At 55.2% G+C, this 20,981-nt stretch overlaps 1 protein-coding gene and 1 long non-coding RNA gene across 2 annotated transcripts in view; one reads left to right on the forward strand and one right to left on the reverse strand.

The window, feature by feature from the left end:
- HDAC7 (histone deacetylase 7) overlaps positions 1-8,899 on the reverse strand; it is a 55,708-nt gene extending 46,809 nt beyond the window's left edge. Inside the window, exon 1 of the mRNA XM_032094004.1 lies at positions 8,725-8,899. Coding sequence (XP_031949895.1) covers positions 8,725-8,743 — 19 coding nt within the window. The 5' untranslated portion in view covers positions 8,744-8,899. The remainder of the gene's footprint in view (positions 1-8,724) is intronic.
- Positions 8,900-12,775: 3,876 nt separating this feature from the next.
- LOC116436713 lies at positions 12,776-16,428 on the forward strand. Its single transcript, XR_004237051.1, has 3 exons — positions 12,776-15,106; positions 16,103-16,175; positions 16,283-16,428. It is a non-coding gene; the product is annotated as an uncharacterized LOC116436713 (long non-coding RNA).
- Positions 16,429-20,981: the final 4,553 nt, after the last annotated feature.

A 20,981-nucleotide genomic window follows, 5' to 3' on the forward strand; every position in this document is an offset into this window, starting at 1 on the left:
AGTTCTGCAAGGATGAGCGTAAAGGGTGTCCTCGAGGGCACCAGGGGAGGCCAGAAAAGAGCAGGAATTGTCCCAACTCTCGTTGCTGGAGGAGGAGAACCTGGGCTGGTCCTTCTGTTGGCAGGACCCCGTGGCTCAGACAATGGGGCCGTGTCTGTCCCCCACCATGCTGGTGCAAATTGGTTTTCTCCCTATAATTGCCCTTCTGTTCACAAACACTGATGTGTGCTTTTAATCTAAATAACTTTTATTTTAGGTTAAAGGCAAATGGCAAATCAGGAGAGAGCCCAAGTGAAGCTGCCACGAGGCACAAGACTCGTCTCTCTCCCCTGCCATGAAACGAATTGACTCCCACTCAGGGACAGCTCTTCCCTGGGAAGGACCTGCACTGGAAGTGGTCCCAGGGCCATTAAGTCCAGGGCTGATCTCTACACGAACTGAGACAATGCCAAATTGTCCCCAGCAGTCCATCCCTGCATCCCATTCCTGGAGTATTCCCCACTGTTGCGTTTATTGCTTCGGAGCAAAAGCCACCGGCTGTGCCCTGCTGCATGAAGAGAGCTGGAGAAATTAAAGGCACAAACGGCGACGGAGCAGCTCTTGTTGTGGGGACAAAACTCACAAGGAAAAGTGTCTCGTCCCTGGGTGAAGGAAGACCCAAATCCAGCCCTGCCTCCGAGAAAACTCAGGGATTTGTTCTCATAGTGAGACAACCTGAGCTGTGTAATTGTCCTTCCGTTTACATCCCTGAGGTGCCAGGTCCATGAGAGGCAGAGAAAAGGGACGGTCCCCAAGAGAAGAAGGGTTTTAAGAAACGTAGGGTCAAATTATCTTCTTATGCAACACCGCTGCAACTCAGAAAATCTAAAGCTGCAGGACATAAATCAACCACCAACTGCCTGGGGTTAAAGAGAAACTTCCTCTGGTAAGAACCTATTGCATAAGTGCCTTAACGGGAGCTCCTGCCTTCCGAAATCTCTGTTAGGAAGGGGTCACTGGGCTACAGGGCTGCCTCTGGAGGATCCTTTCTGTGCCCTTTTGCTCTGATCCACCTTTTGTCTCTTCCTCCCGCCCATGAGCATCAGGGGAGGCACAAGGGCAGCAGGGCTCAGCTCCGGGCTGGGGCTACAGCAACGCTCAGCTCAGGCCGAGCTCAGTCTCTCTCCGAGCCCTGCACCAAGGACCAGGGACCAAACTGGAACAGGGGAAGTTTAGGTTTGATATCTGGAAGGAATTCTTCCCTGGGAGGGTGGGCAGGCCCTGGCACAGGGTGCCCAGAGAAGCTGAGGATGCCCCTGGATCCCTGGCAGTGTCCAAGGCCAGGCTGGACACTGGGGCTTGGAGCAGCCTGGGACAGGGGAAGGTGTCCCTGCCATGGCAGGGGTGGCACTGGGTGAGCTTTAAGGTCCCTCCCAACCCAAACCATTCAGTGGTTCTACGATTGTCTGACTTTAGCACCTTCCCCATCCCCAGCTCTGACTCAGTTCCTGCAAAATTTCAGCGCCTGAACTGTTCTGAGCCTTCCTGGGCTGGCTACTGGACACCAGCTCCAGAGCTGCCCAGCAAAGTCCCCGTCCTCGAGCAGCTGCTCCTGCCTCCCTTCCCATCCACCCCCAGCCCTTCAATGAGCTCAACTGATTCCCATCAGCCACTTCTGGCTGAAACTCGGATTATTCACATTTTAACCCTTGCCTTGCTCCCCCTCTCCCATAAATAAGACAGAAACCAAGAGAAATCACTGCGAGGAGCAGCCACCAGCCCGGGGAGCTCCAAGTCATGCCAAGAAAGGCCCCGGGGGGTTATGGAAAGCCAGAATTCGGGTGCCCTCGGCCACTGCTCCCACTGTGCCACGGGGTCCGAGCGGCCGGAGCCGGGGCCGGCGTTGCCGAGCTGTTTGTTTGGTGACTGTTCTGCCACGGTTATTTTTAGCCGGTGACGCCCGGGGTATTTCGCTTCAGGACGTCCGGTCTGAGCCTCTTTCTGGGAATCCCACGTTCTCTAATTGTAAACAGCCCCATTCAGTCGCTCGAGAGCGCGAGAGGCCCCGGCTTGTGTCAGGTGTGAGTCAAACAGGAAACTGCTGCTGCTGCTGCTGTGCAGGAGAGCGGGGTTCAGCCACGAAAAAGTGCCCTGGATCAACCGGCAGCACCCAGCCCCACAGCCCTGCCCTGCCCGAGGCACTGACCCCGCTGGGGTGCTCAGGGTGCTGCCCAGGGGATGCTGCCCAGGGGATGCTGCCCACGCCGGGCTTTGGTTCTGCACCTCCTCCTCGGCCGGGCTTCCTGCAAGGCCCAGCAGTGCCTGTGCCACCCCCTCTGGAAGACGAGGTTTGGCTGCTTCTGAGGCCCCAGCTGCTGCTTTGGAACGTGTTGTCACTGTGGGAAAAGGGCTCTGGAGCATCAGAAGGCTCCAGCCCAGGTTGGACGGGGCTTGGAGGAACCTGGGATAGCAGGAGTTGTCCCTGCCCATGGCGGGGCGTGGAACAAAGCGGGGCTGGCAGTGCCACCTTCCCGTCCCCGCGGTGCCAACCGACCCCTCGCCCCGCTGCAGCCTCCCCCCCTTGCAGTGGGTGTTTTGGGGTTAAAAATAGACTCCAGATTTCGGTTGGTAAAGGCGGAGGCAGGGAGCAGGAGCTGTTTATCAGTGCCAGGGTTTCCCCTGAGACACTGAAATGACTCAGATAAGAGATGGGCACAACGTGCACATTCCCTGCCTCGGGCTGGTGCCAGCGCTGCTGCTCCCTCCCGGGAGCTTTTGCCGTGTGCTGAGGTGTCCTGGAAGTCACGGTCCCTGCGGATGCTCCATGGAACTCATGTTCCTACCAGACTTAGATGCTTTGCAGCATCCTACCCTCGGCCCCTTTTGGAAACGTCGCTCTCTGCTGTTAATCCATCCTGTCCCAGCCACAGAACCATGGAATGGTTTGGGTTGGGAGAGACCTTAAGGCTCCCATTCCACCCCCTGCCATGCCATTCCACCATCCCAGGCTGCTCCACGCCCCAATGTCCAACCTGGCCTTGGACACTGCCAGGGATCCAGGGGCAGCCCCAGCTTCTCTGGGCACCCTGTGCCAGGGCCTGCCCACCCTCGCAGGGAGGAATTTAAAGGAGGAGGTTGCCTCTCCTCGGGGTGTTCCAGCCCACAGCAGAAAGCTCGGAGACCAGAAATAACTCAGGAGACATAAATCAGCCTCATAACCCCAAGAAGCAGGTCCCCGTTTCCCCACCAGGGAGTCTCGGGCCAGGCAGCCGTGACCGGGGGGGTTCTGCCGGTGCCGGGGCTGCGGTTCCTGCTCCGGCTGTTTCTGCTCCATTGCAGAGATGTGCTATAAAACCTTCATTTCCTGACACACATGGGATGAGGCCAAGGGGTCGTGTTTTGGACAGCCTGGCTTTTCCATGGCAACCGGCGGTGATGTCACCGACCGACGTGCAATGATCCGGAGGGGCCTGGGGAACGGAGAGAGCTCTCCAGGAGCGGGGCAGGAGAGGGGGCTGAGGTGCTGGGGGACACGCTTGCACAGGGCTGGGGCTGCATGAGAGCAGCCCAAGCAGAGTTTTCCTTGGATGGCTTCGAGCACAAGTCGCGACCCAACTGTGCCGGGGCTGGAGCAGCTGCAGCCGAGAGCGTCCTGCCCTCTCCCGCTCCTCCTCCAGCTCCCAGCCCTCCCTCTGTTCATCCCCAGCCCTCCCTCTGTGCACTCCCAGTAGCCAAAAGGCCCCGGCCAGCTGCTCTTGCACAACTCTGGCTAAACCCTCCGACCATCTCCTCTGCTGACCGTCCCCTCTCCGTGCAGGGGCGTTTGCAGGATTCGGGGCTGTGAGCGGCTCTGCTCCCCCTCCCCGGCCTTTCCCCTCCTGCTTTGTTCCTGCAGCCGCTGCTTCTTGCCATTACAAACCCCCTCCCCACGGGGGACCCCCGTTACAGCAGCTAGATAATTAAAACCTCGGGCACAGCAGTTCTTTCTGCTCACGGTCACATCTGCTGCCCCGGGGCTCCCATGGCTTTCGTGCTGCAGTGTCCGTCTGTCTGTCCGGGCTTCCTGTGGCTGGAGCCATCTGATACTGCAGCACTTCACCTCTGGGCATGGTGCTGAGTGAGAGCCTGTCTGGGTTTGCTGCCGGAGGATAAACACGCTGGGTAACAACATCCCCGTGAGCTGCGCGCTGCCAAGGAGCCGCGGCTGCGCCTGTTTGGGATTCGAGGGGAAAGCCTGAGCGTCTCTTCCACCCCAGAAACACCGGCACGGCTGGGAGCCCTCGGCTCAAATCCCATCCCTGACTCGTCTCTGATGGTCTGTGGGACTGACCTGGGCACGTGGGTGGAAGGGACCTTAAAAACCATCCCGTTCCACCCCCTGCCATGGGCAGGGACACCTTCCCCTGTCCCAGGCTGCTCCAAGCCCTGTCCAACCTGGCCTTGGACACTGCCGGGGATCCAGGGGCAGCCCCAGCTGCTCTGGGCACCCTGTGCCCAGGGAGGAATTCCTTCCCAATATCCCATCCATCCCTGCCCTCTGGCAGTTTAAACCCATGTCCTGGCACTCCAGGCCTGTTTAAAAGGTCTCTCTCCATCTTTCCTGCAGCTCCTTCAGGGACTGGAAGGCAACAGTCAGGTGACCCTAAAGCTTTTTCTTCTCCAGGATGAACAACCCCAATTCTGCCTAAAGGTTCTCCTAGCACAGCAAGGACACAAGCAGGTAAAGCTGGCAGGGGTGACCCAGGTGTGGTTTAAGTCCTTGTCCTGCCCTGAGTCTCCATGTGACATCAGGCAAGTGGTTTGAATGACCTGGGACATTCCTGACTCCTTCCTGGGCAGCGTTCCCCTCAAAAAACGCAGCAAAAACGTTCACTTCAAGGAGCACCCCAACAGAACCAGAAGATCTGAGGCTAAATGGACCCATTTTCATCAGACAGCATCCCCCAGCCTGCTGAGTGCCGACTCCGGGCCCTCCACACGTCCTTCCCACAGGGACACAACACCACCAGCGCCGCTCACGGGGGAAGGGAAAAAAAAAAAAAGGAAAAAAAGAGAGAAAAAAACCAAAACAACACCACGTAAAACCTTCCAAAAATGTTGCACAAAAAGTGACCACTCAGCAGAGCGAGGTTTCCTGCGCAGTGAGAGTTGGCCGGGGACAGAACAGGAAATCACTGCTTCCTGCCTGCAGAGGAAGCGCCTATCTCATGCCCGTGATCAAAAACAAACAGCACTTCAATTAAACAAACAAAGGCCCGAAAACTTCAACAGCTCCAGCCTGGGTCGGCTCCAGCAGCAGGGAAATGCGTCCAAAAATAAGAGGCTTGTAACCTTGAAAAGGCCCTTCATGCCCTTCCCCTCGCTGCGCGGGAAGCAGGCGGGACTGGGCACTTCTGGGCCGTGATGCCACTCCAGGGATGTGGAAGAGGGTCCTGCTCTCGGGTTTGGGGAAGGAACACATCTGTCTGTCTGTCCATCCATCCCTCCATCCATCCCAGTGTCCATCCATCCATTCCTCCCAGTGTCCATCCCTCCATCCAGCTTGGGGCCCCCCAGGCCGAGCCCCAAAGCTCCAGGATTGCTCATTCCCCACATGTCCAGTGCTCTGGGCTTTTCCAAATCCAGGCTGGCTGGAAAAACTTCCCTCCCAGCGTGGAAGCGAGCACAGAAAGGAAGAAATGAAAGAGCCGAGGTTGTCCTGGGACTGTGTTTGCATCTCCCCATCCCCCAGGCGGGACCTGGTGACCCCCGAGGCTCCATCTCCTCCCGCTCCACCCTCAATCCAGGGGTGCAAGGGCAGCCCCTCAAACCCCACCTGGCTCTGCTGTAGGTTTGTACCAGGATGGGTTTTACAGGCACAAGGAATTCTTCTCCCGTGAGTTTTGCATTTAAAAGACGCCAAAACAACAGCGAACCAGGTCCAGCTCCAGACTGAGGGAATAACAATTCCAGAGTCACCGACAGCCAATTCCAAGGATGGGGGAATGCGTGTGGCCACGAGGGTCTTTCTGTGTGGCCACCACACAAAACCTCATTATTCAGCAGATTGCTGGTGATCTGAGAACCATCAGGTGCAACCACCAGCGAATGCTGAGCTCAGACGGGATTTTTGTTGCCTCACCCGCCTGGTTTGTTGGGGCAATAAATAACCTTACCTGTTTCCTGGCTCTACGGCTGCTCGCTGGTTTTATTTGCTTTGAAGGCAAACTTCCTGATGAATTAGCCAAGCCTAATTAATATTTTTTTAAGGTGCATCTTCAATTAATATTTTTTTAAGGTGCATCTTCCTGATGATGCAAACACGAAGCGTGGCTGTTTCTGTCCAGCAGACAGAGACCGAGGGGCAGACGGAAATAAGGTCATGGAATGGTTTAGGTTGGAAAAGGCCCCCAAGACCATCAAGTCCAGCTGCTGATGTCACAGCTGGGCAGCTGTTGCCTCCCATCCCTGGGCACCATGAGGGTGGTCAGACACCTCCCATCACCTCAACCCCAGTGTGCCACCAACTCCACGTGGCCATTTCCAAGCGCTTTGCCCCAGTGACAACCCCGCGCTCAGCTTCACCATGGGAATGTGGCCGAAAAGCCAGGGACGATGAGTGACAGAACCTCTGCAGTCCTTCAAGATGCCGAGAAGGTCCCTCAAGTGGGACCCTGAGTGTTCCCAGGGATGGGGAGCCCAGCAGGGACAGCACCCGAGGTCCAAGCATGGTTTGAACCCAGAGCTCCTGTGCTGCAGGAAAGGCCTCTGTGGGTGTTTGCCCCCTGAACACTCTCATCTGAGGCTTTTCCAACCATGTCTGGTCCTTCCCACTGCAGCACCTCAGCCGTGGCCTGGCGGATCCAAGCGTGGCTGATGCTGTTCCAACCCTTGCTGGAAAATCCCTGCAACATCCCTGGAAAGTTGATGGCTAATATGGAAATGCTGGCCCATTTCCTCATTGTGCAAGCGCCAGGAGCACGGATGAGCTCCTGGAGGCTGCCAGGAGGGGACCAGGGCACAGAGGTGGGGGGACCTTCAGTGGTGGTGAAGTTCTCGTTGCCTCCTGAAAAGCGAGGGAACACAATTCTGCCTTGAAAAAGCTCCATAAAGTCTGAAGGTTTCATCTACATTTCTACCTGCTGGAGAAACGCCCATGCCAGCGGGAGCACAGCAGTTTTGGGGGTTCCTCCAGCCGTGGACCTGAGCTCTGTTCAGTGTCAAACCTAGACATGCTCATTGCACCCCCCTCGTTCTGCTACTTTAGAGCCCAATTTTATCCACGTCCTTCGGCTCGGTCCATGGGATTTAAGGTCAACCTGTCACACTCACCTTAAATCCCACAACTCCCTGTCCATTGTCAGAGATACCAGAGAATGACCAAAATTGCTGGATTTAGTAGAGATCAAGAGCAAGAGACACAAACAAACACAGCCTCACTGGAACGGAAGGAAAACACCCCAGGTAGAGCAGAAATGGGATTTTATGGAGGGAAAAACCCAAAACTCTATCAAACCTACTCTGAGTTTCCCCACAACAGACTGCACAGGCTCTCTAAGTGACTTTGCACAAACCATGAGCTCTGCAGGTCTCCTAAAGAACTTCCAGTCGTGTTTTGAGCAGTTTTGTGCTGCAGAACACAGGAGAATTTTTAGATTTGTACCACAAGAACACGCCGTGCTCCAGCAGCTACCTGAACCGACACAGAGCCCCAGACGGTCTTAGTGAAGCCCTAACGAGCAATAAAGATGTTCTTTTATGCCTTGTTTGATCATTCCCTGTTTATGAGGCCCAGGATCCCGTGTTTTATCACAGACAGCAGGCACTGGGGACGCGCGGGATGAAGAGGAGAGACTCAAAGGCGGGGGGACGCCGAGACACGGGGGCCACCAGATAACAACATCTGGGCTGTGTTTGGCTGCATGAAATCCACTCCTCAGCCTGGGGCTCATCCCACTCGGGCTCTTTGATCCACCGGCGCTCCACAGGCTCCCGTGCGAACCAGTTACGGTTTCCTGGGAGGGTAAAGGGAGGGATCCCGTCCTGGGAGATGCACATCCAGCAGCAGCTTCACCACTTGTCCCAAATCCCCCTTAATTAGCACGCGCCAGGCTGCTGCCGAGGCGTCCCGGGTTTCGCCTCCTGCTTTTTGTGCATGAGACGATCCAAGCAGATCCCTGGGGCAAAGCCAGAGCCCAGACAGCGCTCACACGGCGCACGCTGCGCCTCTGCCCTCCTCCTGCACCCGCACGACGCAGCCCGAGGTGTTTCCCCCCCAGCGCCATCCCAAATTCCACTTCAGCATCCCCGGGACTGCGCAGCCCCGAAGCCGCGGGGAAGATCTTCCTCCCGCAGCCCAGCTCAGTCACGCCTGATTGCATCATGTTTGTTTTCCTTTGCCTTTGAGGTCAGGATTCCTCCCACCTTGGCCAGAGCCAGGTTTTGCCCGGTCTCACACGGCGGGGAGCCTGTGGTGACCCAAATCCAGGGACACGGCTGGGTGGCAAAGCCTTCTCCAGCACGCGTTCGATGGGAACGGCATCCATGGGGACAGCGTCCACGGGGACAGCGCCAGCACTTCCTCGGGTGGTGGTGGTTGGGTTTGGGGGGATTTTACACTCGCAGCATCTGCTCCTGCTCTACCTGATCCCTCCGGAGCCGGGGACAGGGAGAGGAGCCGGCGCTGCGGGAGCGGCCGCGAGCGGACACCGGGAACGGCCGCGCCGCAGATGCGGGGACCGGCAGAGCCACCAACAGGCTACTCACCCCGGCTTTGTCCTTGCATCCAGAGGAGTTAAAGCCCTTGGAGAGGAGGTCTCATTGTTCAAGCTGCGCTTAAGGGAGGCAGCTGCTTTCTTTATATCTCGAGATTCACTAAAGTTCAGGAAGAGAGAGAGAGAGAGAGAGAGAGAGAGAAAGAGAGGGGACGGCAAAGGGGAGGGACTGAGCGCAGGGCCCAGAGGCCGTATAGAATGACAATGGAAGGAAATGCTTTATCAAACCTAGAAAGCCAACCCTGCCCTGGGAACACAGAGGGAGGAAAAAAAAAAAAAAAAAGTAGAAAAAAACTTGCAGAAGAAAAGCGAGTTCAGCTGCCCCGGGTCCCTCCCTTGGCAGCGGAGCCCTCCCCCCCAGCCCCTCACTCCCAAACACAATGCGAGCGCCGGTGGAAGTCGTCAGGCTCAAACACTTTTTTTTCATTAAACGGAGAGAAGTTTCAGTTCTTAAAAAAAGAAAAAAAAAAAAAAAAAAAAAAAATCCGACAACCAAACCCTGCCCGGGAATGGGAATGTGACGCTCTTCCCCCTCCCCCGGCTGCAGCCGTCCAAGTTTCTATGAGTCAAACGTTTGCAATGTGTTACCGAAATGTTACCAAGCTGGAATGCAGCATCCAGAGGGTTCAGCTCGTAAAACTTTTGTTTGTTGGCCGGGAGAAAGTGTCACCGGCACAGAACTCGGTTCTTCCTCTTCTTCCTTTTGTTTTTCCCATCCCGGAGAGGGTTAAGTGGTTGTGCAGCGCTGACACCCGATGACGGTGGCATTAACCCAGCGCTCCCGGGCCCAGTGGGAAGGGAAATTGTGCTGTTTAGTGAGAAACGAAGGGAAACGGGGCAGTCTGAGAGAGCAGGTGGGAAATGAGGGCCAGAGAGAAGTAAAAATGTACAGACACAAAATCCCAGAATGGTTTGGGTTGAAAGGGACCTTAAAGCTCGTCTTGTTCCACCCCTGCCATGGGCAGGGACACCTTCCATTAAATCGGGGTGCTCCAAGCCCCATCCCAGGGCACAGCCAGGGACAGAGCTCAGCTCCTGAAGCACAACTTCCCAGACACGAGCGTTGGGATTTTGGGGTCAGAAAAGCGCCGTTTCCTCATCTGACAGCCCTTAGGTTTGGCCCGAGATGGGAACTTCCACCCAAGACAGCGACTTCCTGAGCCCAACTTTTTCCAGCAGCGTCTGCTCTGGGCTCTGCACAAATGCTGAGGGACAGGGACAGCATCATCCGCTGGATCTGCCGGCAGCTGGGGCCACAGCTCAACAGCTCTGCAGCTCTGAGCTTCGCTGCCACGGCGGGAGCACAGCCTGGAAGAGCTCACGAGGATGATGAGTGAAGAAGGAAAGCAGGAGAGTGGGGGGAACACCGAGGGACTGTCCTTCAGTGCTTGCAAGCCTGAGCCTTTCCAGGAGGTGGCTCCTTCCACCTGGAATTCCCACCCCCAAAACCTTCCCGAGGGCGTAGCCTTCACCTTCGGGGTTCAGCTCCTGGAGGAGACAGTGATCTCTTCCTGCCTCACCCCGAGCCCTGTCCAACAACAGCAGTTGGCCTAACGTGGGACTGGTTTTGCCTCTGTCCGAGGGAAGGAAAATCTCCGGCGGCCAGGAGGATCCTCCCAGGAGCCTTCCAAAGGGACGGACTCCACCTCTTCCGCTGAGGCTGCCCCGCTTTGTGCGGAGAGCGTACAAACTCTCCCGAGAGAGGAGCTGGGCTCCCCGCCCCGCTCCTGGATTGCAGGATCACAGTCAACCTGTCCTGGCAATTTCCAGCCCAAGCACTAATTATCCTTTCATGTCAATGGGAACAATGGCAGTGGAAAAGAAGGACCGCGGTCATCCTTCTCCCACCTCTAAAAGCCAAGTGATGCCAGCCCTGGAGAAGTCCCACGGGTGAAAAAAATTGTTCATGGGATTTTTCTGACGCTGTTCTCAGATAAAAGAACCTGTTATTCTGAAAAAGCAAAAAAAAAAAAAAAGATAAAAGAAAGATCACAGGGAAAGATGTGAGGGGAAAGGCAATGGCCGTGGGCAAGATGTGCTGGGGAGGGAGCTTGGCCACCAGCCAGGCAGGACTGAGTGCCCAGGACAGGGTCACTCCTGCTCCAGGGCTGAGCCAGGTCCTATAATGAGCTACAAACTTTTGCCTAGTTGGATCTTTGCATCATTTGCATGTTAGGTGTAAGGACAGGCAGGAGCTGCCAAAAGCGGAGCTGCTCAAAGGCCAGGAGGAGATAAGAGACGCTGCCCTGTTTAACAAAGAGACATTTCCAGACCTGAGGAAGTGAGGCCGTCCTGGCTAATTAAGATGACTGACCAAAGCCTCCCAGGAGGAAGAAAGAGGGTGAAAGATTAAAATCTTTGTGTTTCAAAGGTGAAGAGACCAGGAGAGCTCACCTGGGAAGGTGAAGGTGTCCCTGCCCATGGCAGGGGGTGGGACTGGAGGGGCCTCCAGGTCCCTTCCAACCCAAACCATTCTGCAATGAGCAGGGTCCTGCTCATATGCTGGGAAATCCAGGCCGCTCTTTCTGCCACCAGCAAGGCCAGAGCAGGTCCCAGATTGTGTTTAGGAGCGTAAAGGGGCAGATGGATTTTGGAAAACCTTTGAGTAACAGTTTGAGCTTTGCTGAAAAGCCCGGTGACTGTGTCTCCTTCAGGACCTCCTCCCTTCCAGCCCAAGCTGGTTGTGCTGCTGGGTCCCAAGCCCAGTCACACCCATCCCACCTGCCCTGACGCGCTGACAAGAGCCCGATCTTCGCTCCCAGCAGCCACAATCCTGCTCCCACATCCCCCGAGATCCCCTCCCTGCCCGAGAGAGAAGGGAACTGCCAGCAGTGCCCTCAGACACAAAGCAGAGCAGCCGTGGCTGGAGGAGCAGCAGCACGAGCAGCAGACGCCCGAGGCAGCAAAGGGGAGCTGCCTCTCCATAGAAGGCAGAGAAGGAGCAGGTTTGTTTCTGTGGGAGGAGAAGAGTTATGGCTGCGAGAAACGGCGGCTAAAAATACCCCGAGGACCCGAGAGAGGGGGAGGTCACTTGGAGAGCGCATCACAGGTGCTGGTGCCCCACGTCTGGGGCAAAGGTGGCAACGCCACACGTGTGGCACTGTGGCCTCCTCAGAGCCCTGCAGGGGAGGGCGTTCAGTGCACCCAAAGAGCGGAACTGGGGTGCCCCAGACCCACAAACAGAGCCCTGCCTCGTGCCTGTGTTTTAGGCTCCGAGCACAGCAGCCCGGCTCAGCCTCTTTGTTGGTAATTAGGGCACGACTGAGCCCCAGCTGTGCTCTGCAGGTTCTTCACACCAGTGCTGGGGTTGTGCAGGGAACGGAGATGTCAACCCCCACAGGGATTCGGTACCCCTGAGCCCAGGCAAGGCCTCAGCTGTCCCCAGTTCTCTGTCCACGTGACAAACACTAAGAATGTTTCGGATATGAAATGTCCGTGCCCCTCACACCTCTGACCCCAGAGGCCTTCCCAGTGGGACGCACTCATTGCCCAAGAGCAACCCCGGATTCCGGGTGGGATGTTCCCACTGGCAGCCACCACGAGCCCCAGAGGGGAGCACGGCCAGGTTAAACTCACCTGTTCTCCCAGCTCTGAGCTTCTGAGGATGGGGGAGGCATCACCAACACCCACAGTGTCGCTCCACATCACACCAGCACCGCCCTGGAGACCTCACCTCACCGGCAGATCTGCTTGAACCATTTCCCATCTTGAGTTTCAGGCTGGAGAAAAGGCATTTCAAATCATTTCTCCTCTTTTGAAGGGGCCGGTCCCTGCGGACGACTCTGCAGCAAGGGCGTGAGGAGGATCTTGCCTGGCCTCGGTCCCAGTAAATCACAGTTCAGAGACAGCTGAACTCCATTTTATGATTATTAACCCCAGCCCCGCTCATTTGTTTGGCCTGTCTGAGGCTATATATAGTGATGGGCGCAGGCATGGCCAGGGCAGAATTGTGTGCAGCTGTTAAACACAGCCCCCCACCTTCACAAAAAAATGATTTATTAAAAAAAACAACAAAAAAAAACCTAACAAAACAGGACCACTACAGTTGGGAAATGAGAAGCAGCTGTGAAGAGGAGGGATGAGGTGTCATACAGGGAGGCCTGACTTCAAAACTTGCAGGAAATGTATGAGAAATTTCCCGGTCACTTTTGTAATCCGTCATCCCCTCTGTGTCCTGTGGTGGCTCTTGGCTCCTGTCACAGCCTGTGAGTGCCAGGGCCAGGAGCATCTCAGGCTGGACTCAGCAGGGATACCCACAAAAGCGGCTGTTTGCTCTCGCATTGCCATCAACAACGTCCTGCCGTGCCTTTGTGACAGACCCAAATCACCAGAGATGGATTAAATGTCACTACCAGGCAGGTGCTGAGCCAAGGGAGCTGCAGTGCTGCTTCTGGGAATTTCAGTAATGGAAAGCTTAGAAGAGTGGTGGTGAAACCCTCTGAACATTCTCTGAGGGAGTGCAGGACAGGACTGGGATGGAGAAACAGAGGTGGAGAACCACGGAGGTGCCTTGCTGAGATCAGTGTCCTCTTCCTGCCCCCTCCAGCCACAGGTCCTGGCACAGAGCAGCGGGAGGGGCTGTTCTTCCCCATCGTGGTTCGTTTTGGAGCTGCCAAAGAGGGGTAAACCAGGAGAGGTGAAGGGGCTTGGAGCACCCCGGCCTGGTGGGGCTGTCCCTGTCTATGGCAGGGAAGTGGAATGAGAGGAGCTTGAAGTCCCCTCCAATCCAAACCATTGTGGGATTCTGTGACTTATTCCACGTTGCTGGAGGAGTTCAGAGGTGTATTATATATACACCTCCTCTGTATATATACACAGAAGGAGTATGTGGGGGAGGAAAGGGAGTGTGACCTACTCTGAAGGCCTGGTACCAGGGAGAGTGGCACTGGCACGGAGGAGACCCAGGGCTGGCCCCCATCTCTTGGCTCCTCACCAGTTTTCCTGCCTGGTTCTAACGGCAGCGCTGGCACCTGAGCCACGGCTCCGGCAGGTGCTGCAGCAGTTTAACGTTTCGTCAGGAGGCAGCGCCAGGGCCCAGCTCATCCCCTGCCTTGGATACTGATGCCAGTGCACCAGCCGGCCAGCTGAACCTGCGTGTTGACCTGGAAAGCATCCGCAGCTGGAGTCTGGGGTCTGTTCCTGATGTTACCCACGGGCCTGCACCCTTGCCCTTCCACCCTTGCTCGCAGCTTCCAGTTTGCCCGGCGAGTTTTGGGTGAGAACAGCCCGGCTGGGTTTGTTTTCATGCAGCACAGGCTGCTCTCAGCGAGGCAGAGGGAGCTGGCTTCCCCCGGGCTGTGGTTTCGGCAGCTGCCAGCCCCAGGCCCCGCCGCAGTCAGGTGTGCAGCGACCGCACCGCGCCGGGAGGAGCAGAGGGGAGCTGACATCAAGGTGCTCATCTGCAAAGGAAGGGGCTCCCAACCGAAGCACCGCCTGCGTGGTCGGCTTGTGGCAGCCCAGCCCAGCCCTCCCTGCCACCATCGAACTCGGCCCCACGCTCCGGGTCTGCACCTGCTGCCTCCAAATGCTCCTCCCAGGGACAGGTCCTTGTTCTGCTTTTCAGCCAGACACGGGCAGAGGTCTGGGATGGAAATGGGAGGGTGGATTCCCTCTGTAGAAGGCGGATTCCCTCAGGCTCACCATCATTTTCACTCTTCCAGGGTGACAGGAGCTGTCAGTCTCCCTCCGTGGGCCCTGGGGAAAGAGCGCTGCAGCCACAGGATCGCAGAATCCCTGAGGCTGGAAAAGCTCTGCAGGATCATCGAGCCCCCACCTTGTCACCCAGCCCAGAGCACTGAGTCCCACCTCCAGTCATTCCTTGGGCATCTCCAGGGATGGGGACTCCAAACCTCCCTGGGCAGCACCTTCCAAGGCCTGAGCACCCTTTCCATGGAGAAATTCTTCCTCCGGGTCCAGGCAGAGCTCAGCAAGGCTGTGCCTCCTGCCCACCTCTAGCCAGGACCCCCATGTCCTGCTTTGGGTCTCTAAGCCCAGGTGGTTTTCCTAAAGAGAAAGGAGAGCCGGGACAGTGGCACAGCCCTTGAGAAACTCTGGCTCTGTGCAAACACGTTTGAAACCCAGAACTTCTTTTCCATCCCAAATTTGCAGCAGCCTGTAGGGATTTAAGCCCTTGTTTTGCTGCTCCATCTCAATCCCGTGTGCAGGCAGGAGAGGGAGAATGTGGGGAGAGAATCTGATTCACTGTGCAAATCCCCACATGGGAGAAGAAGTTTGATTTACTGAGGCCAGAGGTAGTAAAGAGCTTGGACAGGAATTTGCACTAAACCTTTGACACACAAGACATTTCTCTTTCAGGCCAAGACAAACAAAGGAAGGAAGTGTCTGGGACTTTTAAAGCAACCTAGTGGAGACAGGTAAGGGCAGATAAGGGCTGAAGGAAGAGTGGGTTGGGCGAGGGAAGTATCCAGTTTTACAGATTTGTTGGAATCCTGAGTGCTCTGCAAATCAGGCTGAGGGAGGCGAAGCCGCCTGGGGAAGGGCCCTTTGCAGAGGGAGAAAGAGGCCGAACGTCCCCGAAGTGCTGAGCACGGCCTTTCTATTCGCCCTCCGCCTTTTTTCCACTCACTGTGCAAAGTTCTCTGTGCCTGAGGCTGGCAGGGTTTCGAGGCTCATCAGCTGCTCTGTGCAGTCTCCTGTCAGACCATGCCGGGCTCAGGTGCTGGGCCAGGGCTGCCCAGCCCATCCCGGACACATCCCGCGGTTTCTCGGCCTCAGCATTGGTGTAAAAGAGTCTTTGCCCCTTTCCAGCACTCCTGGAATTAAAAAAGCAGCTGGAGCTGTTCCTGCCCTGCTGAAGGGAGAATAACGCTGTGTGATGGAGGGACTGAAACAACCGCACGTGATAAAAAGCAGCTCTTCCCTGACGCCGCCGTTCCCTGTCCCCACAGCACTTGCACGGGGACACGAGGGATTCTCGTATTTCCAGGGCTGGGAATGGGAGCAGCAAGGAGCCTTCTGTGGGACAGCAGTCAGGAAGAGGCCTGGCTCCCCTCTGGCTGTGGCATCTCTGCCTGACTCCGCAAGGGCATCCTGCAGGGAAGCCAGGCCTCCCCCCAGCCTGGCAAGCAAGGACTTTTCCGGGTATAACATCCCTGATGCCTCATCCCTGTAAAACAGGACTGCTACAAGCCTGTCCCAGCTGACAGATTTAGAATGCCAGGGTTAACCCTTGAATGTACTGGATTAATTTTCCTCTCAGGGTTTCAGTTTCTCCCTGGAGTCACCTGGGTGGTGACTCCACAGGTCCCCTGCATGAATCCCTCCGGGAACATTTTGCTCTTTGACCTCAAATCTTTCCCTTCTCCACTAAATTGCTCCAGCTTCCTTTTAACTCTTTTTCCTCGCTCAAGATCCAACACAGCAAGACTCAGTTGCAGCATGAGGAGGCCCTGTGGGACCCCCAGAAGGGATGGAGGATAACTGGTGAGATCCCAGGGCCAGCAGGAGCAGGGGTGTCCTCAGTGCTGTCCCCACAGCACTGCCACGCCGCCGCAGAGTCACTGACCCCCATCCTTGGTCTTATCTTGCAGGGAGTTTTGCCTACTGTGACTCATTAAACAAACGCCCAGGGACTGCTCTCCCTGGCCAGGACTCCCAGGGCCTGGACCAAGCCTTGGATGAGGTTCCTGAGTCTGAGACCGTGAAAACAAAGCTGCTGCTTTCTGGGTTATTTATAAAGCAAGCTGGACAAATAAACCTTTCCTACCCAGAACGGTCAAGGCTTTGAATCCATAGTTCTACTTTCCTACGGGGACCTTGTTTGTGACTCATTCCCAGCAGACCTCGGGGGCTCCCAGTGCATGAGCTGGGAATGAGGAGCTGCTCACAGCAAGGAAGGGCTTGGCTGAGGCAGCCGAAGGCTCCCGAGCACGGTTCACCCTCCTCGGTTCACCCTCCTCCGTTACTATTAAGCAAAGACCTGCCCAGAAAAGCCATCTGTGAGACAATCAGACCCTTTCCAATCCCAGAAAACCGCCTGGAGCACCATCTGGAGGCAGCTCCTGGAAGGTGGGAAGGTGTGGGCAGAGCATCTGTCGCACCTTTCCCGGGATGGGGCCGGGGGTGTCCCTCTGTCACCTCTGCTGGGGTGATGCGCCCATCACCGGGACCCTCCGGGCTGGGCAGGACCCAGCCCGGCCGAGGAGCTCCCATCCCAGCAGGAGCTATCAGGACACAGCAGGAGCTGGGATTCGAGGTCCCTGAGCAGCAGATCATCGTCCTGTTCTGGCTCTCTGGGACCAGGTCTGTTCCTGGATAGTCGGCCCAGCCATCGGCTACTCTGGCAGGTGGCCCCAAAATGAGGATTTTTCACACTCAGTCTCTCCTGTGTCCCTGGAAAGCAGGAAGGAGCCCCTTGGATCACGTTTTTTCCCTCCAATCTGTGCATTTACAACCATGGTGTAACTTTTTGCCCATGTTTCTCTGCTCTCCATTAGTTCTTGTTGCTGGAGCGCAGACGGATCTGCCTGAAATTAGGGAGCTTTCTCCAGGAGTCCTTGGTTGGTTCGTGCTGGGCTTGACTTGTTATCAATTTTTCTAAGATTTTCTTACAAGAACCAGTCTGACTAAAGTATCTTCTGCTGGGTTTGACCACAGCTTTGTTATCCCGCTCCATCTTTCCGATAACACTCGTGCAGCGCCGGGTGCCATTTCTCTCTGCTCTCTGGAAGTGGAAATTATGATATTTTTAAATTCTGCTGATGCTGAGAAGAGCTGTGATTTCTAAGAAGTGATGCTATGCATGCCCTGACATGTTTCACAGCTCAGCACCGAGCGAGTCGTGCTTTGCAGCTCTCACTGAAGAGCCTGGAATTGGTTGGGGTTTTTTTTGCAGGGATTTGTTTTCTGTAATCTGATCATTCATGTTGTTCACAAAGACAACTTGATTTTTCAATACGTGATCCGCTTCCTCCACGGCCGATCGAGGCTTCCTGCACAAGGAGTTGACTCTTTGTTGCCGATTCCTGAGGAATTCTCACCAAACACGGGCTTAGAAAACATTTGGGTGCAGCTCTGTGGCTGCTTTGGGATGCCCACCCCAGGCAGCTCAGGGTGCTGTTTAAGGCTCAGTTTAAGGCTGGTGCATCTCTGGGTGTTGTTTTTCTCTTCATGTCCTATGTCCACAGGATTAAGCACTTCCTTCCCCTTCGGCCCTCGAGGCTGTTCTCAAAGCTGGGAGCCCAGGGGCTGCTTGAGCAGGGCCACCCTATCACCAGAATCTGCTTATCTGCAGCTCAGAGGAAATTCTGCTTGGCTGCTGTGTTCCAGCTCCGGATGAAACGATGAAATGCCTCCTGCGCGAGGGGCCGGGGAGCTGCTCCCCAGGAACGGTGTCTGGGAAAGCAATCAGGGGCTCTGGTTTCACGGGGTCAGCGGCCACGGGGCCAAAGTCAGCTGGTGCCACGGGACTCGTCCAAGCCCCTCAGGGCAAGAGGTTTCAGGATTTTGGAGCTTCAGAGAGAAGGAGGCGAGGGACTCGATAAACATTTAAGTGGGGAGAAACATCTCGAGACTGAAACATCAAATAAAATCCTGTCAAATGAAATACGATCACAAGGACTGGATTAAGCCACTAGAAAGTCTGGGCAGGTTTAAGAGCTCACTTGCGCGGAAAAGGGGGAGTTTGGTGTTTTCAAGTGTTTCTGCACCACTCACGGCGTTCCCCAGAGCCTGGAGCCTGCTCTTGCTGCTAAAAATAAACCACTCAGGAAGGTTCCCGCCAGCCTTCTCAGGGCTTCAGGTGCTCTGAGCTGAAAAAGAGGAGGAAAAGCCACAAGAAAAGAATGGATGAGGCTGTTAGACGTGCCTGGGTGAGAAATGGCCACCTCCAGCTCCGCTTGACAGAGCCGTGAGCAGGGAGCTCTCGTCTCACTGGCGGTAATTATAGTTTATAGAAAACAACTCACCTCTGTCACTTCATTTCCCGAAAGCTGATGGAGGAAGACTCAGAATTAGGGGGAGAGAGAGAGTTTGTTTTCTCTTTCTAGAAGACACTGCATGTTTTTATTCTCCCCCTTCTTCGTGCGTGTGTTTAGATAAAAGTTAGGACACAAAGACTTGGCTGGATTGGTGCCAAACTAAAGCTCAAGAAAACAAACTTCAACCTTCAAGGCCAAGAGGTTCAGTGGGTCGTCAAAGCCGGTCCTGCTTGCACAGGAAATCACATCATGTAATCTCTTGTTTGGGACTTTGGCAAAGGATAAAATCCTTCTCAGAAGGGAGCGCTGCCATTTCGGAGAGCAACAGCCCAAGAGAAACACATCATTTGAGGGAGCAGGGATTTTTCAGGATCTCTCTGCTCCATCCCTGGCTGGGGGAGCAATTATTTATTTCATGGCAATTAAAATTACCTTCCTTCCCAAACTATCTACAGAAGCCTCCACCAACAGAGGTGAGAAGGAAACATTCTCCTGCCCAATCCAGGACCTGTTTCACCATTCCCAATCCAATTCTTTAACCTCTCAAAACCATACTTTACTTCTCCCCCTCTGCTCTGCCAGGAGACCACGGACGATTCTCCTCTGTGCAGGGCTTGTCGCAGTCTTGGATGCGCTCTGGAGTGATTTTATCCGAAGCGTTTCTTTAGCTTTCTCATGGGCCATGTGGAACACTATCAAAAGCCATAAAACTTTATGTATTTACAGCCTCTTCTGGGAGCACAGCGCTCAGAGCATCACTGTAGATGTAAATTAGCTAAATTATCTTTGCTTGGGATGGTTGGATCTCGCCCAATTACCATTGTAGTTTCTCATTCTCTTTGGTGCTGACAAACAACGCCTTTAAGTGCTTGTTCCACCGTTCTCCCAGATCCCAACACCAAATAATTCTCTCATCTTCAGCCTCTGTTTTCAGAGAAACCTTTGGCATTTTTCCTTGACCATCTTCTATCCTCTCTGGGTTAGTGAAAGTTCCCTTCTTGTCTTTCTGGCACCTTCTGAGTGAATTTAATCTTGCCCAAATCACCTGACAGGCTACAATGAATTCTAGTGCAGCTCTACCCTGTTTTTCCCTTACTATATTGAGATTTCTCTCCTCTGTCGATTAGAATCCTCATCTCACCTCACCCTTTGAAGTTTTGACACATTTCAGCCTTCTCGGCATTACCCTCCATCAGCTTCTTGTCTGGAGAACGACTGAGATCCACCGATTCCTTCCACACACAGAAACTCCTCCATTAATTACCAGTGAGAACCAGTGCTGCTGAATCTTATCCAAATCTGAACACCACAATTTTTCACTACTTTTATGTCACAATTGTAGGGCCACGTCCCCCTTTGGGCCAGCTGCTGGAATCAGAGGATCTGATTTTGTACTCTGGCTTTCATTCGTTAACAACACGGAAAATCCCATGGATTCTCTCTACCCTCTCCTGGTGGGGCTGGTCACCGCCTCATCGGTCATTTCTGGAGTAAACCACAGCCACTCTCCCCACTGTGGATCAAAAGGGAGAGTTAAGAACTCCCAACATCCCAGCCTCTCCCAGCGCTCGTGACCAGGGTGTTGCTGCTCTCCCTGCCCCAGATCAGCTCTGGGGCTTCCCAGCCTGGCTGAGCAGCAAATGCTCCGGGCTTATCGCCCCATCAGAGCAGTTGGAAGACAGTTGAGTGTCTCTCGGGGCGCTGATAGCAGGGAAGGCTTTGCTCTCGGAGATAAGCTGCCCTCCCGTTGGTATCTCAGTGTCTTCCAGCCCTTCCAGACACACCCTCACTCTGTGGGGATGGTGAGGAGCCGGGGCTGGGGCTGAGGACAGTTAACTGAACCCCTCGCTATCATCTGCGCTCTGCTCGCTGGAATCGTTCCTCTCGTGTTGATCAAGCCTTTGCAGTGACCTCATTGCCTCGGCAAGCTGTAAACAGGCAGGCAAAGCCTCACGTTCTTGGAGACGGATTAATTCAGGAGAGAAAGGCACTTCGGGCAGGTATTTGAGCCTAAGGTTTTGAAATGCACAACAGCTCAGTTTTCTGCTTGAGCGGCTGCCCAGCTCTGGCTGTAGGTTTTGGGAGAGTCTCATAAGCATCCCCTGGCCGGTTTGGGGGGAACTGGGAGTGTCTGGAGCGCAGCTGCTCCCTGCCAGCTCCAGCCAGAGCTCCCTGCGTCACCCCACGGCAGCAAACCCAGGTGCTGGTGGTTACGTGTCACCCAGGGCTCAGGTACGGGCAAGGCTGAAAGTCCGGGCCACCTCTATCTGGAGGAATCAGGAGATGCCAGTGCCACCATCAGGGTGAGGAA

The sequence above is a fragment of the Corvus moneduloides genome, chromosome 30 (assembly GCF_009650955.1).
Source record: "Corvus moneduloides isolate bCorMon1 chromosome 30, bCorMon1.pri, whole genome shotgun sequence".
Taxonomy (NCBI): domain Eukaryota; kingdom Metazoa; phylum Chordata; class Aves; order Passeriformes; family Corvidae; genus Corvus; species Corvus moneduloides.